This window comes from Corythoichthys intestinalis, chromosome 2 (genome assembly GCF_030265065.1).
Source record: "Corythoichthys intestinalis isolate RoL2023-P3 chromosome 2, ASM3026506v1, whole genome shotgun sequence".
In the NCBI taxonomy this organism is placed as follows: Eukaryota; Metazoa; Chordata; class Actinopteri; order Syngnathiformes; family Syngnathidae; genus Corythoichthys; species Corythoichthys intestinalis.
Window position 1 is genome coordinate 51,495,175 of NC_080396.1, and position 19,356 is coordinate 51,514,530.

The window sequence follows — 19,356 nt, forward strand, 5'->3', positions numbered from 1 at the left end:
TTAGTCTCAGTCGGATAACTGGCCATTGCCTTTTCACACTACACAGAGTTATATGACATGAGTCACAAATTATCCCGGACCAGGTTATTGAAAGCCCCTGCGACTCCCTTTTGCGGAGGATGTCATGCATCCATTAATGGCGCCTTGATGGTTCAGGAGCCTCCTCCTCTTCCTCAAATGTCATAGCTAATACCAGTAGCATTTTATTAAACAAATTTAATACATAAATTAAAATGCTAACGATGGACTACGTTAGCCTATTTGGTTGACCAACGTTACTAACCATTATGTATGATGACGTTTAAGATACAATCCCGTTTAGAATACTCGCTCTAAAGGCGCTCAGTAGGCGCAGGAGGCAGCACTTTTTTCTGGAAAAAAGCGCCAAGCGTGAACACGGCCTAATACTAAATATACAATGGTATATGCAGGCATGAAAACGGGTCAGGGTTAAAAAGGTGAGAAGGGTGTGGAGGAAATATGTTCCGGTAGGGCTGTCCCAAACGACTAATTTTCTCCCGATCAGTCAGCCGACAATTGTTACAATTAGTCGACTAATATACTGTATAAATATATATATATATATATATATATATATATATACACACAGTGGGGAGAACAAGTATTTGATACACTGCTAATGGGAAAACCCATTGGCAGTGTATCAAATACTTGTTCTCCCCACTGTATATATGTATATATACATATATATATATATATATATATATATATATATATATATATTTTTTTTTTTTTACTAATTTAGCAACGAAATTTTTGTTGGCGCTTATTAATTCACAAAAACATTTTGGAACACTCAAATTCTTTATTTAAGTACAAATAAACATGTCAATAACAATAATTAATCACACATGAACACTGAGGGAGAGGGAAGTCTGGGCTTCCCTGCTGAAGCTGCTGCCCCCGCGACCCGACCCCGGAATAAGCGGAAGATAATGGATGGATGGATGGATGAACACTGAGGTCAAATGCTGATAGTAGGCCTGAACGATATTCGGAAAAAAAATTTCATTGCGATTTTTGGAGAGTTTGCGATATTATATTGCGATATTAAAACGACAAAATTTTAACCAAATAACTTGAATAGCTCCGTTCCGGACAGCAGCACTGTTGGCGAAGAAAAACAGTTTGGTCGCGCTGCCTAGCAGGAGGGAGAGTGAGACACTGTGGTGCTGTATGAGCATGAAGCAGAAAAACATGAATATATGTTGGTTTTAAATTCCGATGCTCTGAAAAACGGCGCCATCGACCCTAATTTCTATAACTCATTTTAATTCAGGATCTGCACACTTTCTGCGTTCATGAAGTAAAACAAATTTTTAAATGTTTAAAAAAAAGAAAAACATTTGCACGTCCTGCGATGTGACTATTCCGCATGCGCACATTGTGATGGTGATGTTCAAACGATATATTGTGCAGGCTTAGTTGATAGAATTTACTAGTGCAAAAAAAGTGGAATGTTACTAGATTCAGAACACTGTCTTCGCCTTTCCAACATTATTCAAAACAATTCTTATTAAAAAAAAAAAAAAAAAGTCTAGCATTATTATTATTATTATAGAATACTACTATATATATTAGTATTATAATAATTATATTAATTGTCAAACAATTTTTAAAAAAGGGTGTCATTTTAAAGTTATTCTTAGTGTAAAATCTGAATTCTGTAGTATTATAGTATTTAGATATTATAATTAATTCTGATGTATGTGGGATTAACTCCAGAAATGGTTATTTATGACAAACGTGACGTGCCTTTATTTTGAAATGTTCACCGGAAGTACGTTTGCTAAACCGCTGACAACTTTACACGCCGCAAAAAGCAGTTCTCATCATTGCTTGTGGTGTCACTAATAGATTTTTTTGGGTCATTTTTTCGTTTGCAAATGCTGTTAACCAGCGATTTTTCATGTTTGAAGTGTTACCTTTTAACCGCAAGTTTGCGTTTTGGAAAAGACTGTTTTATAGCAGGCTAACGTAAGTTGTCTTTTTTCCCATTAGTCTCAGTGTAGCAATGCTAACATTTACAGTGTTTAATATACTGTAGATGTTTCCTTATTATGTATGTGTGAACTGTAACTCTACGGCGTGTTGTTGACCAATAAACATCTGGACACAATAACTCAGTCTCATATGTCATTTACACGCACGCACAAATGTATGCACGCACGCGGTGATAAAACGCAGCCTGAAAAAATTACCGCCCTCATTTTTATCATTTTTATTTTAGCATCTCCCTGGCATCCAGTTGGCTAAGAGGGATCTCTACCGTATGTGTATGTGTGTATCCCAGCGTCCTCTTCATTAGCCCCTTGGGCCATGAAATGTTATGACAGCTATAGGTGAGTGAGTGTATTCATTTTTCTTCTTTACTCTATTTTTTGTTTTTTTAAAGAACAACTATTATTTTATGTTTATTGTGCAATGATAATTGGATCATGTATTTGCTACATGTTTTGATGCATTTTTTTGCTTTTGAATTTAGGGGACTTGGAACAGATTAGGGCATTTATATCGAAAATGCGTCTCTACTTACGAAATTTTCAGTTTACAAAACTACTTCCAGAACCAATTATTTTGTAAGTAGAGATGCCAATGTATTATTAATTATACTATACTACAGTTTTCTTTTCCTATCGGGTCAAATGTTTAATGAAGGCAACATTTCAGCCTGAAAAAACAGATGAATTCATATTATTATCAGTAAAAGTAAAATACAATAATAATTGTATTACAATTGCCGTATTTTTCGGACAACAAGTCGCAGTTTTTTTTTCATAGTTTGGCTGGGGATGCGACTTACACTCTGGAGCGACTTATGTGTGAAATTATTAACACATTATTATATCATTTCTAGGCCTGTCGCGATAACAAATTTTAGTGTGCGATAATTATTCTCATAAATTATTGCGATATGCGATATTATTGCGCCCCCCCCCATTTTTTAAAACCAATTTACAATAACACAGTGCGAATACAGTATATATTAATAGATCAAGTACACCCATTTAAACACGATAAATATTTACTCTTAAATTCAAATATACTTTTTAAGAAATCACAACTAAAAACAAAAGACCCTGCCTCTTAAGTAAAAAACAACAATATTGATACCGCACAGAAACACAGAATAAATAAAATGTGTTTAAAAAAAAAAAATAAATTAAAAAAAAAATTGCACTTAATAACTTAAGCATTTAGGAAAATGAAAACTTTTCCCGTCATAGGTTCTGCAATGGTGTTCCATAGGGATGCAACGATACAGTTAAGTCATGGTTCGGTACGAATTTTGATACGGGGGACACGATTTTCGATCCGATTTAATACATTTAATGCTCTGTAAAAAAAAAAAAAAAAAAAAACAATTGTGTTTTTTGTTTCATTTTTTTTGTTTCGTTTTTTTTTTTTTTTTTGCTAACGAGAAAAAATTAAATTGCCATCATATAAACATGCATTTTAGTGCATAATATTTACGTGCTTACTTCTTACTGATATGAAAAAAATTTGTATAAAAGTGCTGAGAACAATCTTTACTGTTTGTAAAGTGAGGCAGGGCACACCGTTGGTTGCTACAGCTCTCTTAGCAGCTAGGTTTACTACATGAGCAAGACGTCCTATTTATGGTCCGAATCCATCTGTGTCACGTACTGAATTAACAATATTTGCAACATTATCTATAGTCACTGGTATGGATTGATTTGGCCTTCTTAACCTCATGTGACAAATGACAGTTTAGAATTCATCGATGTAGTATATAGACTACATGTCCCATAATCACTCTGGGCTCACGTAGCCAATGGCATGGGACGTAGCACATCTAGTTTGCCATTTCATGATATCTAGTGTGTGCGCGCAACCGCGCATTAAAAAAGTTAGCAAGCGCCGCTGAAGTCACGTCTGCTCATTACTACACAACACCAGCATATGACGGCTTTCATAAACAGGACGAGTTTGAAGCACAGCGCTCTTAATTTCATTCAGCTGTTCGTTGTCAAAGTGAGGTTATTCGTAGCAGCCAAGTCGGTAACAATGTTTTGGCGGACTTCGTTGTAAATATCCAGCGTTGTGCGGAAAAATAGCCGCCCCGCATGAAATGTCACTCCTGACGGGAGCGCCCACACGTCAACAACACCGGCGCGCCATAGATGGCCCACAGTCACTCCGGAGCACTGACGCGGCCGGTATACGTCGAACAATAGGATATAATGGGAACGATTGGCTCCGGCGCTAGTTTTTGCCGGACCTGGAACCAAGATGCATTTTGCGCAGTTGGTAACAAACTTTTAACAGCACGTCTGCCGCACGCGCGCACACACGTGCACGCGAGGCGATAAATCGCAGCGGAAAAATTACCGCCTTCATATTTATATGTCGCGCGATAAATGGAATTATTGCATATCGCGACAGGCTTAATCATTTCACATGTTAATTTGGTGTTTTGGAGTGGCACTGATGGTTTGGTAAAGTTGTTAGCATATTCTTTGTGCTATAGTTATCTGAATAACTTTTAATAGCTATGTTATGTTAACATACCAGCCATGTTTGCATTTCGTTGTTCATGCATCATGTAACATTATCATACTGTACACTTACAGTGGGGAGAACAAGTATTTGATACACTGCCAATATTTAGCATGTTGTTCTCTATTGTGTTTTTATTTTAAATTGCCTTTCAAGATTACATATCTGTTCTATGTGTTGGATTTTATCAAGTACATTTCCCCCCAAAATGCAACTTATACTCTGGTGCGACTTATATGTTTGTTTTTCCACTTCATTACGCATTTTTGGGCTGGTGCGACTTATACTCAGGTGTGACTTATAGTCCGGAAAAAAAACAGTATTTACTGAGGGAATACCGACATACTACCGTTCCACTGTGTGGCAAGAACTGGACAGCACAGACAGAGGGTGACTGAGAAACGGATGCTGTTACAAATACGCAGGGTCAGCAGATGGCACATGAATGATGTCCTGCAGTCAGTGAAGTTGGCTGGCGTTTAAGCGCGCACACACACACGGCAGCATATTTATAAGATAAATAAATAAAATAAAAGCAGCAGCCTGAGCAGCAGCGGCACCTCACCGCACATGAGTAACCACCTCCAAAATGACAAAGTCCTATGTGCAGTGATGTTGGTCAATTGATTGTGAAAACAATATGTCAAAAGAATAATGTGTTGAACACTATCATCTACACCCACACACAAAATGTTTCATAACATCACACTTTTTTCAGACTACAGTTATTAGGGCATCATTTGTTTTTTTTCCACTTCTCCTAATTCTCCCTTCTAGAGAAGTGGATTGAGAATAAAAATACTACAGTTACTTGGAAAACAAAACTGTACATTAAATAGAAATTGTGTTTGGGGTAAAGGGACACAACTTTCCCCGAAGAAGGTGGATAATGTTCAGTTTCATGACTGCAAAGTCATTTCTATGATTTCCAAATACTTTCCATTAAACTTTTCACCTTTTTACTTGGCTATTTAGGGCAATTGTGAATTCCTCGTTGATAATAGCGTTACAAATCAAGATATGTCTACAATACATATGGAAAAACAAAAGACATCTTTCGTGTTAATCATTTGTGTCTTTTGGGAAACCACTCCTTTGTGTGTAACCAACTCAATCAGTGTGGTTTACTGGCTGGTTGCATGTTGTGGGGTAGCGATCCACAGAAATGGAAGGGAAAAGAAATCATCCAGTGTGATCAGTGCATCGTGCTGAATTGACCGAATCTGGATCACATGGTCAGCTACAATTCCGCCAATAGCTTGGTAATTTAGATGGATGTTGTAAGCATGTAGCGCATGCAAGTACTCCATGTAGAGAACGTCACTGTGACACTGAAGTTACAAAACAAATTGGGATGAATGAAAACACGTGTTTTGTAACAAGAAAGCAATTACCTCATTAGCCCATGAAAATCCATAAATAAACAGCATGTTTTGAACGGAGAGAAAAAAGTAACAGCTACAGTATGAAAAACACGGTAAATATAATGTAAAGACGTAAAGGTTGTGCATCATGATTCCATGACTCAACTAAATAACTCCGTTAGCTCCTGTTATAGAAAAATGTTATTATTTTTTTCAGAGGATAAATATTATGCAGGGTAACTGGGATTATGGTTATACTGTCTGACTGCATGCGTGCTCTCTTGTGCTCATATATCAGTTACCCAAACAATTATAACTACCACAAGATGAATGCTCATTTTGAGAGTCCACTGTGTTTTCAGTTGTGGTTTTGCATTAACCTAGTAGTCTTGTAATGTGTGGCGTGTAATTATTCATTTATATTTTTATTCTTTTAATTAGGAATGGCAATAAACCGCTCGAGGTAAGTGTTTAAACTTTTTGTTTAAAAGTTCACTATCAGCTGCTTGTTGTGAGGTTTGCTGCCACTATTAAGTACGGGTAACTTACTAAAATTTGCTCACAACAGAAGGCAAAAATTATTGGCTGATTGAAAACTCATCTTGGTGGGGTGATGTAAAATTAACCATTTGGAGGTAGGTTTGTCGAAAAACAAAAGGAAATAGACAAACTCTACTGCTGTATATGGCTGTCTGTGGCAAAAATAAAAATAACAATTAACGGCAACTGTGAAAGCACAACATTAACACTAACACTTTTGTTTTGACCTAAGCCACATGCATTTACATGTCAGATTGGTATCACACGACCTCTTGTTGGATGGGGCAAAACAATGCAAGCTGTAAGAAAAACACTTTTCTGCCATTAAGCTTGCCTGTATGATTAAACATTTGAAAGCAATATTCTACATTGTACATTTAGCTACAGTGAAAGCAGTCAGAGGAATGATTTAACACGATGCATTTCTGCACTTTTAGTTCATCTTACAAAAATATGTAAAGCTGTCAACTGCACAAAAACACATGTAAGAACACAAACAGCCTCACATGGATCATAATCCACTCTTCAGGGCATCCTATTAACCTTATTATTATTATTATTTTTAAATTGAAGTACCGTAGTCCAGTGCAGTGGTATTAATGCTGCGCATATACAGACAAGTGAGTGCGTGGGTGTGCGTGCATGGGGGTGTGTGTGCGTGTGTGTGGATTTAAAAGACTATTTTGCATCAGCAGAAACAACTGGGTCAATAGAACAGCCCTAGATTTTCCAAGTCTACATTACTCTATTAACAAAGTTAAGACTATGGTCAACTGGTTATTGAGTCGATACCCAAATTTGTAATCCTGGTATATTTGTTTTTCTAATCCTTATATATTTTCCAGACCTTTGTCCATGTTGAGACTCTTGATTTAACGAAAAATTAAGATAATGTGAACAAAGTACTCAGTATTTGAAGTTTGCAGCCAGTTGAGGTAAATTAAAAAAAACCTTGTAAACATGTTGCCAACATGTTATAAAGTCCTAGTTGTCACCTGTCAGTGTACATTTTTTGTTGTTGCGCAGTGCTAACATGTTTATTAATTTATGTGTTTTTAGTAGAGTTGTCAGATATTACCGCGTAGCCGATAATATCAGCCATTAAAAGCATTTTAAAACAATATCGGATTATATTGACATCGGTTTGTCACTATCAGTTTTGGGCCAAGATGTATGTTGCCTTCAAAGTTAATCTACATTTTTACAAAGGGTGGTCACAGCTTAGCATGGCAGTTATTCTTATTGATCATTAGAAAAATGTCTCCAAACTAAGATGGTTGGGATTTGTTATGTGAGTATTAACATTATATTAAAGCATCCAATGGGGGATCACAATACAATTAGCCATTATATGTTAAGTCCACAACTGCATATATCAGTATCGGATTTTTGGAGTTGGACAATATCGGGATATAGGTTATCTGTTTAAAAAGTCATTATTGGACAACTCTAGTTGTCAGTCCAATCGGATTTCAGAAGTACTGTATTCGTTGCAATTAGCTGTAGCTAATGTAAACCCTGTAAACCCTTAACCAAACTGTGCCTGCTAACTTGGGTAAGTGGGCAGGGTACACAACAATGAACATGAACATGAACAATCATGAGTCAGTCACTGAGCTGACAAATGGAGACAGACAGCCCTTCAAACCTCTGCTGGCAATTCAAAATTATTAATAAACGTAACAATGTCACTTTAATACACTGAAAATCAGGAAACAGCCCAGAAGCTATTAAGCAGAGAATGAAAATGTCATTTTTGCAAAGAAAGCTGCAAAGCCACATATGTTGACTTAGTAGCTATTTGTTATGAGTGAACAAGGTGTCCAGTGATGTTCAATACTTTGTCAAGTTTTCACAATTATCTTCTGATGTAATCAGTCAGGAACAATGTTTTGTCAGATCTAACATGGCCTATGTCATGTTATATGCGAACAGAAATCGGTCTTATCACTCAGAAAAGAATCCCAACAAACAAAGCTCCCACTACTCCCACATCTTAAACAATCTCCGACAATCATTTAGGTTTCTTAAAGCAAAGCAGCTTGTCACTTACTGTGTTTGATGTTGTTTTCAGGGCAAGGCACAGTTCTGACAGGCTCCTGAGGATGTCCATGCTTAGAGGTCCGGCCCCTTGGCAGCCCTGATGACGACAGCTTCCCAGCCTTGGTGCCACTGGGATTTTCCATGCCTACATTAGTATGGGGCGGGTCAAGACAAATCCTCATTATCATAGCTCCTGGGACCATCCAAAGCATTACTTCCGTTGATAACAATGTTAAAAATGTACTGTAAACAAGTGTTTTTTCAACCACTGTGCCGCGGCACACGCGGCACGCTAACTACGCCATGGCACGCTGTGCGCCGCGGCGTGCAGTGTGCCGTGCTGCGACACAGTGGTTGAAAAACATTGCTGTAAACAGCAGTGATACTATTTAATGGTGTTGTTTAGTCGTTCTGTGTATTGATGTGGCTACAATGAAGGTTATCTGAATTGAGTCACACACATCATCTGTGGTGGTAACGAGGCTATGACCTTACATGTTTGATTTCAAAATCAATACTCTCATGCTTTTACTCCCATTAGAAAAAGGGAACGTCAAAGAGAGGGGCAGGGTGAGCCAGCTGTGCATCCCTTGGTCAGATTCCATTTCAAGCAGCAACGTTTTTGCCTCAAAAAGTGTGTTATTACTAGTGTTGCACCAATAACCTTTTTGTCTCCCGATATCAATTCCCGGCTGTGTGGTATCAGCCAATGGTGATATTGTACCTATACAACATTTTTTTTAAAAGTCCCTAATCAGTGCCATTAAACCACATTAGTAAATTAGCTTAGTTTACTTATGTTAGTAGAGGACAAGTTTGCTAGCTTACTCTTTCCAGTTTTCTCTTCTTCTAACAAACCTAGTTATTATTTCTTAGTACTAGAAGATATTGATGCCTGCATTTGAATGCCGTATCATGGCCCATTCCGAAACTAATATCGGTGCAACGCTAGTTATCAGCATTTTCCAATATGCTCGAAACAAGCTCTGGGTGCTGGACCGTTATTTATTATGAAGTTTAGTCTCCAACAAATTGTGACATGGAAGTTTTAGGGTCTGTTCATTTTGAGCCCCTTATCTGACATACACTGAAGTCTGGTTTTTAGGGAGTTCACTCTTATGTGCCATTTAAAAAAAAAAAAAAGAATTGGAAAAACTAACCCTTTCAGGCATAGCAGTCACTATAATGGACAGTTTAGTTATTATTTCTGATCATGCCTATAGAGTTATAAAAACACGAGGAAAGAATCCTGATTTAAATTATCGTAACTTGTGAATGAAAGGGTTAAATGTGGTTAAATGTGAATTTTGAACACCTTACAATGTTTCATTATAATGAAACTCACAATCATTAAAATAGGTGTTTATGAAACGGGTAATGTGGAAATGTCAATTACCGTAAATTCAGCAATGTTGAGCACAACTAACTATAAGCCGCAAAGCCCACATTTCACAAAATGTAAGAAAAATATCCGTACACGCTGCACCTGACTATAAGCCGCGTATGTTTATGTCTTATTATTGGTAAATTTACATGGAGGGATGTTACACTGAAACATCTGATTGATCAAAAACATATTTGATCACCAAATTAACATTTAAAGTGCCTGTGATAGCATAAAAAAAATCTAAAATAGCATTATTATTGGAATTAGAATCATATTTTGAGACGATTCAACAATATACAACAATTTGGCAAAGCGCAGATGAGGAGAAATTAATCTTTTAATCAGCAGTTTAGCCCCGCCTGTCTTTATAGTGCTCTTGCATCCCCAGCTGGAGGATGACGTCGGCCGGGTCACGATTTCATCGGATTTAGAATTCAGTACATTGAGGGGGGAAGATTCAGAACGAGGAAAATGTGACTAAGAGACATTTTTGTTTCAATCGCTCTACTCCAATATTTTTACAGGATATTCTTTTTATCTAGGTATTTTTCCTCAATTGCTAAATATATGGTATGATCATGAAAAAATAAGTCTTGTGTTAAATTGAAATGAAATATTAAAAATGCATTTATTCAGTACGACAGGGCCAAATTACTGCATAATGGTCAAAACTGTTGACTTTTTGCACCTCCCGAACGGTATTTTATGCCACCGGAGTTAGTCTTTTTGTTGTTGTTGTTGTTGTCATTTCCCTTATTAAAATGTGTGCCATGATCCTCGTATTTGACATAATACAAAACATGTAGTTTACTAACTTCCTCGTGAGTACAATGGTCCCACAGTTGTCAGACTTGTTTTAGCCAATCTCCGCTGTGAACTGGAACTTTTTAAAACCCAAAAAGGCTCACATGCCTCTCCCTGGTGCAGCAACAAAAACCTGCAGCACATTTGGCTGGCGTGATGCAAAAAATAAATTAATCCACAAAATCAGCTGAATCTGCAGTCCATCTGCATACTATTAAGCAATGCTGTATTATGAGATGCTGACCAGGGTGACGTCACATTCGCATTCTTCCTCAATCCAGGAAGTCACTCATTTTCATGGCGAGGGATTAAAAAATTGAATATATAAATCGATCGCTTCAACACACATCCAAGCGGTCCATTTATTTCAGGAGCATACAATTCCGTGTGAAATATGGAATAAACATGGTTTTTGCTGTCATAGGCACTTTAACCAGGTCTTTGTGAGGTTACTTTTTTTTTTTCATGGCAATAAAGATGAGCATTCAAAATCAATCCTTCCAATTAAAATTAAATGGACATGCATTGTTGTCAGTGAGTAAAATAGTATGAAATACCTGTATATATTTTAATCTGTTTATTCATATTCATTTTAATTAGCATTTAATTTATTTGGAATAGAGTTGTTTAATAAAACTGATTATTGATGAAATATTAATGAAAAATAATATGATTAATAATATCATAAATATATTACATGAAATTATCATTTAGATCTGACATCTCCACATATGGACATATTGGGGTTAGGTTTATTTTAAATGACCAAAAATAGTCACTTGCCCTATAAAGGGGCGTTAGAACCTAATAAATAAAATTTCTCATTTTAACTTTGTAAATTTTAAGTTATAATGTGGAAACTTTCACAAGTTGCCGTATGAAATTCACAGAATTTATTTTTCTTGAGTGGCAGCAACACGCTGGCAGAAATTTAAAATTAGGGGAAAAAAAGATATGAAAGATTACTTTAAGGCAGTACTTCTCAAATAGTGGGGCGCGCCCCCCCAGGGGGGCGCAGAGCGATGCCAAGGGTGGCGCGTGTGACCTCGGGGAACATGCTTTTTTTTTGTTTGTTTGTTTGTTTTTTTTGCGCCGTGCTAGTATAAAGTCTACTTGCACATCCACTCAGTGGGTGGCAGTGGCGCTCTCATTTTCAAAGTGCGCGCAGTATTTTTGAGGTAAGCAAGAGCACAAGGAAGAGACTCATGAAGAGCTGGAGAGCTGTGCGCCGTTTTCGAAAGCCGTTTTCCAGCCAGACTCACGCAGCGACCCACTGTCTTCTCCGGTTCTCACGTGTCCGCCCGAGAAGTGCCATTTTCGGCTTGGGATCGTCACGACGACCGCCCTCACCTACGGTTCTCCCTCGGCCGGCGAGAATGCGCTTTTTTCGGGCCGTTTGCCTTTTGGCTTTGACATTTAATACAGTGGTAGATTAGGAAAGACCACTGTTTACTGTGTCTAAAAATGATTATAGCGGACAGCCGGAAGCCAAATCAATAAAGACGCCACTTAAAGACATTAGACCCCAATCTCATTGATAAGCCGCTTGGTTGTTTTTTTTTAGCGAAAACGTGCTGAATATTGCCAACAATCGTCCCGCTTTGTCAGTGTTATATCAGTAAACCAGCGAGCACTGTTAGCATGCTCAGTGCAAAATAACCCCACACCATTGCAAACTGGAGGTGATACTGTCAGCAGCGAGCAGCGAAAATACAAACTGTCCTTCTGTCCAAAGACACTTTTTTTTTTCTATTCAGTTTTGTTTTTTCGGTCATTTTTTGGGGGGGGCATATTGTCCTCATGAGTTAATGTTTCTAATCAATTTGAATTTGTTATTATTTACTGATTTTATTTTTCAGTATCATATGGTCAAAAATGTACCTTGAGTGTATTTTTACAGTTTGGATGTGACTTTTTTTTTTTGGTTCAGGCAAATTGATGCGCGTTAAGTCTTTTCTGTTACAAACAAAACAATGTTAGTAAAGTTATACTTTATAAGTTGATCTCTGTTATTTTCTCTCATAGAAAAAAAAGGATACAATGTGAGGCAGAAGCGTACTTATAATAGTAATATTATAGACAAATGATACTATTTACAGTGGCGGCAGAGTTTGGGGGGGGCGCGAAACATTTACGTCTTCCTTGGGGGGGGGGCGTAACAGAAAATAATTGAGAAGCACTGCTTTAAGGTAATGAATGACAGCAAAATGGGGCAGACACAACACTCCTCTTTAAATCCACTCACACAATCTGCTGACAAACTGGAAACAAGTAATTTAACCATGCACATGGCACGCTGCCATGTTCGTGTGACTCACGAGAGATGAGAAAGTAGCACTTTTCTTCCACGAGCTGTGGTCAGCCACACCTACCTGAAGTGTTGGCCTCTTGGCCACAGCTCAGGGCCGACTGGACACAGGTCAGCCCCCGTGGCGTGGACGAGGAGGGGGTTCCAAAGAGAGGCACCGTATTGGGTGTTTATCCACCAATGTTTGTTACATTGCAATCCCACCTGCTGTGTGTCAAGGGCCGGTCACAACGCTTGTGATATGGGGAACGCCGTCGGCCTGCCCCCCTTCACGCCTGCAAACGTCAAAGAGGGTAAAGGGTGGGCGGAAGAAGCAAAAAAGGACAAACTGCGTGCAGGTTAAAAACAAAAACAAACAATCCAGGAGACTTTAACCTGGCCGTGCCTCCTTCCTTTGCTGCATTAATATGTATAAAGCACGAGACGCCGCTCCAAGCTTGCCGTGAAACAGTCCAAAAATAGCCCAAAAAGATTTGTAAATCCTCGACTCCTTCAGGAAAAATATCGGAATACCGGATGGTTTATACGAGCAGTGAAGCAAAATGGCGACTTTATAAACGAAGGAGGAGAGCAGAAAAAAATCCTTGTGCTGGCTGGATCTTAAGGGAGCCACCTAAATGTTATACGTGCGATCATTTCGACGGTTGCAAGACAGTTTGGGAGAGCAAAGAGAGCCGAAGCGGGTGAAAATAAAGAGAAACGCCGACGGTTTTGGCCACTCCTCGGCTCCTTACCTCGGGATTATTTTCGCTTTTAATACGGATATGATGTCTCCGCGGCCATGTACACTATCCCACCAATGTGTGCTGTCTGACGCGTAAGCTAAGCACGCCACCTTTGACAGCGGCAACGAGACTCAACTTGACATCATTGCTATCAGAGTTGCTATTCCTATCCTTGTTTCCGATATCGAGAATGATAATGGAGCTTTCAGCGGGCTAAAGTTGCTGCTGTGCCACCGGTTCTTCCGTCGGAACCGCGTTCGCGCCTGACGTGCGACCAGGGCTTCACAATCCTTGCCAACTATTTGAGTCCATGAAAAAAAAACATGCTCGCCCTTAGCATGTAGCACGCCGACTCCTCTACTCCAATCTAATTACAGCCATTTTAATCATTATACTGAGAGTTAAGATGCTCCTTTTAATGTGGCGGTGGCGTTTAGCCAATCACAGCCTTCCTTATAAACCCATGATATCAGACTAAGCCTCAGCAACATAGGAGATGCATAACACTATAACCCCAAACGACATTTTCATAGTAGGTGGTAAGAAAATACATTAAACCCTAGATAGGCAAAGTGATTGTGTTTGGTAATGTAAAATGATGATAATAATAATAATTAATAATAATCAACCCCGCAAAAGAGCTGGCATGGACATCACATTTTGGGCCATGCAGGACACAATATTAACATTTGGCAGGGGCGTCACTAGGTTTTAATAACAGGGGGCTTAGCCCCCAGGAGTACAGCATACAAGCACAAAACGTCACACACAGCTAACAAAGACTGATAATTTATAAACGGTATATGGCGGAAAACACTCAGGTGACTTGAAGTTTTGTTCTGAGTCCCAGGCCCGGATCTAGGTTTACCCACCAGAGTGGGCACTAAGAAAACTTGAGGGGGCACCCCCAATGCAGGCTTTTTTTTACCCTCTGCATTTCTCCAGGCTTGGGACCGGCGCAAGTAGGACACTGGCTTGTGTCCCGTTGAGGCTGCATTAATTTTTGGGGGGTTTGTTTTTTGTTTGTTTGTTGTTTTTTTTTCATTCATCTATCTACTTATTCTTGCTGTCGGCGTGATGTCACGATGACGTCATCTCGCATAGCAACGTGTCGCCATTTTGAGATGGGGGCATACACAGGTAAACATCCGTAGACAAACGTCTGAAATTAATATATTTCAGCTGTGTTTTGCGTCTTTTTTTCATTAAAAACGTCTTAAACATGACTTATTATCACAAGTCACTGCCGACAGACGCGAGGAGATGATACAACTTAAAACTAGGCCTGCAAGCAGGACTGAACGGGCCCTCGCAATCTAGCGCAACTCGGACGTCACGCAACTCGGACTGTGTGCAGGTCAGGGTGGTGGCAGATCCTCCTCTCTAATCATCTCATTAGAACCTAACATGCTCGAAAGTCGCCTCTTACATTACCACACCCAAGAGATAAAAACCCCTATTGGAGAGAGTACTACAAAAAAGGAGCCATTACTGAGCTGTGCAGCCAAGCCCTTATTCAAAACCAAAATTAATCTTCTAACTGGGCCAATTTGACCAAGTGTGCCAAATATTGTGGCTCTATAAGCTGCCTGACTCTCTGGAAAAAAAATATTTCCTTTAAATGGCGAACAAAGGGTCGTCACGGCAACAGACAGACACGTGGACATGGGCCGTAAATAAGTATTTTAATAGGTCTTGAAACTACAATGACCAAACTGAAAAGAACTGGACATGTATTGGAAAAACGAGTGACTTTCTATTGCCACTAGTTGGCGCTGTAGGGTTGATGCAAATGACCCCTACAAGGCACTTCAGGGTATGACTCTCAACAAGCACGGGAAGTTTGTCGCAGATATGTTGTATATCTGCCGAGTTATGACTGTTCAAAGTTTTTAGCGAGACAAATTGTTGACGGTCATTTTCACTTTCCTGTTTGGACCCCTCCGCTTCAACGAAACCTCAATATTTTTCATCAGGCACCTGAACACGGGTCTTAAGGCTTCCCTTATGCAGGTTTGAGGTAGATTGTTTTTTTCCCTTTAGAGGAGGTGTGTGTCCCGTAAAAAAAGGGCTTTTCCTGTTCCCACTAGGAGGCGCCAGGCACAAATGGTAAATTTTCAATCCAGTCCTGCTCAGGCAGGTATACCTCACACACATGCCAGATTTAAAATAGATTGAACGTTGTATGAGGGAGTTATCAGTCATTTTCCGAATTTGGTGTTTTGGCGAAAAAATGGCCGACTTTGGCACCCCGCCCAGCTCAGGCCCGTGAATGAAAACACACCATTTTGATAACTTAAGATTTCATATGCCTCATGAACAGTCTCGCCAATTTTGAGAATGATCAAACTAATTCCCTAGGTGCCAAGGTGTAAAATGTGCACACTGTAAATCGATAAAAATTTCACATTCAATCCAAAATACCCGATTTCCTGTTGGGTTTGGAATACGCATGCAAGAGACTTTTTGGAGCAGTTTTGTACAAGGTATCGACTCTCCGAATTTCATCCCTCTACGTTGAAAAAACCTAAATGGAGAGGCCTTTTTGAAAATTTCAAGGGGGCGCCACTGAGCCATTTTGTTACATGTTTTCGTAACGTTGCAAGATTATCGAACGTTATGCAAAGCTGCATGTATGTGCAAATTTTGGTGAGTTTTTATGCATATTCAAGCCTCCAAATGTAAACTCTTACTGTGAACCCATGAAAATTTCACATTCGATCAAAAATACCCGATTTCCTGTTGGATTTGGAATATGGGTGCAAGAGACTTTTTGGAGCAGTTTTGCATAAGGTATCTACTCCCCAAATTTCCTTGCTCTATGTTGAAAAAACCCAATGGGAAAGGCCTTTTTTAAAACTTCTTTCTGTCGCCACTAGTTGGCACTGTAGAGTTGATGCAAATGACCCCTACAAGAACCTTTAGGGTATGACTCTCAACAAACACGGAAAGTTTGGCGCAGATATGTTGCATATCTGCCGAGTTATGACTGTTCAAAGTTTTTGGCGAGACAAATTGTTGACGGTCATTTTCACTTCCAGTTTAGACCTCTCCGCTTCAACGAAACCTCAATATTTTTCATCAGGCACCTGAACACATGTCTTGAGGCTCCCCTGAAACAGGTTTGAGGTCAATAGATTTTTTTCCCTTGGATGAGGAGCCTGTCTCGTAAAGAAGGCCATTTCCTGTTTCCACTAGGGGCGCCAGGTCTAATGGGTAATATTTCAATGCAGTCGTGTTCAGGCTGGGATATCTCATAAACATGCTAGAAATGAAAAAGATTGAACGTTGGATCACGGAGTTTTTAATCATTTTCTGAATTTGGTATTTTGCCTAAAAATGGCCGACTTTGGGACCACGCCCAGGCCAGACCCTTGAATGAAAACACACCATTTTGAAAACTTAAGATCTCATAGGTCTCCTGAATAGTCTGACCAATTTTGAAGACGATCCAACTTTATCCTTCAGCGACAAGGTCTCAAATGTAAATCGATAAAATTTCGCATTTGACCCAAAATTTCCGGCTTCTTGTTGGGTTTGGAATATGGGTGCAAGAGACTTTTTGGAGCAGTTTTGTACAATGTATCGACTCACTAAATTTCATTGTTCTACATTGAAAAAACCTAATAGGAGAGGCCTTTTTGAAAATTTCAAGGGGGCGCCACTGAGCCATTTTGTTAAATTTTTTATAGATTATCAAAATTTACGCAAAGTTGAATGTATGTGCAAATTTTGGTGAGTTTTCGTGCATGTTCAAGCCTCCAAACGTAAACTCCAACTGTGAACCGAAAAAATTTCACATTCGATCCAAAATACCCGATTTCCTGTTGGATTTGGAATATGGGTGCAAGAGGCTTTTTTGAACAGTTAGGCATAAGGTATCTACTCCCCAAATTTCATTGCTCTACGTTGAAAACCTGAGAGGAGAGGCCTTTTTGAAAATTTTAAGGGTCAAGGGGGCGCCACTGAGCCATTTTTTGACATTTTTTCAAAACGACGCAAGATTATCGAAATTTACGCGAATCTGCACGTATGTGCAAATTTTGGTGACTTTTCGTGCATGTTCAGGCCTCCAAATTGGCCGTTTTCATTTGCCCTGAAAAAATAAAAAATAAAAAAAATAAAAAATAATCCTTTGCAAAACAATAGGGCCTTCGCACGCCTAGTGCTCGGGCCCTAATTAACGTGTATTGGCCTGCAAATCTGCCCATACAAAGTCGCAGCTGATAGCTGGATAAACAATCCAAAGGAATTGCCTGCAGTGGTGTTCGGTAACATCTACAACTACCTCATAAAGTCACCCAGTAAGTTGACCTTTACCAATTACGTGGAATATGTACTGTGAGGAACTAAGAAAACTGGGAGTATATACGGAGTGATCATTTCTGCCGTAACCGGTAATTTGCCTCCAAGCGTTATTTAGCTGTGAACACGTCACAGCAAAATAACCAATTCCCACCAGTCCAATAATATACCGATTGACCGATCAGAGCAGTTCATGGCAAAAGAAAAATAACGCTTTGCAAGTTGTCAGTTACGGTAATAATAAAAATGCTTAGTCTATTGAATCCTAGCAGCTAATTGGGGCAAGAAAAATCGATTAAAGTTTACTCACCACTAATAAAATGTCAGCTGCAAACGTACAGTAAATGTGCCTGGATTTAGGTTCCCACTGGCGAGAATGGTCCACGGAACCGTCTTCTTTTACTGTTCCTTAATTAATTGCTTTCAGTCATTTGCTTGTCCTTTTTTTCTCACGAGGAAGAATAAAGAACTTCAAATGTGGCTCCGAACTCTTCCTTGTGTTACAAACCTCAACACGGCAACTTTCAGTCATTCAGATGGAAAAAAAAGACCGCAAATAAGACAAAAGTTCAACGCGTTTGTACTACAATAAAGGACAGAGCAACTGCTTGTGACTCGTGTTTTGCCCCCATTTCAATATGGCGACGCTTTGTTGTGGCTGGTGACGTCATTAATGCCCGGATGTCCGACTGCGAGAATGTGTCAGGAGGAGAGAGAGGAAGCGCGGGGATAACAAATGAGGTTGGAAAAACAGCTTGTTTTGGTGATTACTTGTTCGGCGTGGTTGCGGCCAACAGTAACCGTTAATCCTGCAATAAAAAAGTAGGTGAGACCAACTCTCCGTGCGTTCTCTATATCCAATGCGACGCTAAATAGAGACTGTGCCGTCACGATAGTCGTGGCTATGAACACCTTTCTCGGATCAACGACTCTACAGACGTGGCTATGTCTAAGCAGGTTTATTAACACTCAAAAGGGTGAAACTAAAGAAAACAGACAAAACAACACAATCAAATTATGCACAATATATGAAATCGCATATATACTGCCCTATCTGTAGCAAACTGCATATGAAAATATGAATAAACAATTAGCAGAGCGCCCGAGACGCCATTTTGCCGATCCTCTAACTCGTGGGTAATTAACATATCACAAGTTTCATACTAAGTGAATCTGTCACACTTTTTTTGCACTGAAGTACACACAATTCACATATTTACGTTTTTAAACACATTTAAACAATACATACTGGCGATGCAACTTCAAATTCAAGGCAAAGTGGTCACAGAGACAGTGCGAACTGACTGCGGCCGTCTTCGTGTGATTCCCTACGGAACA

The 19,356-nt window shown here is 39.2% G+C and overlaps 1 protein-coding gene across 3 annotated transcripts in view; it reads right to left on the reverse strand.

Annotated features, from left to right (window-relative positions):
- znf512b (zinc finger protein 512B) overlaps window positions 1–14,139 on the reverse strand; it is a 39,852-nt gene extending 25,713 nt beyond the window's left edge. Inside the window, exons 1-3 of one of the 3 annotated variants that reach the window (XM_057830182.1) lie at window positions 13,723–14,138; window positions 13,053–13,263; window positions 8,500–8,634 (exon numbers count right to left, since the gene is read on the reverse strand). In XM_057830182.1, coding sequence (XP_057686165.1) covers window positions 8,500–8,632 — 133 coding nt within the window. In that variant the 5' untranslated portion in view covers window positions 8,633–8,634; window positions 13,053–13,263; window positions 13,723–14,138. Of the gene's footprint in view, window positions 1–8,499; window positions 8,635–13,052 lie in introns of all 3 variants that reach the window. The other 2 variants (XM_057830181.1, XM_057830184.1) reach the window with 2 other exon arrangements.
- Window positions 14,140–19,356: the final 5,217 nt, after the last annotated feature.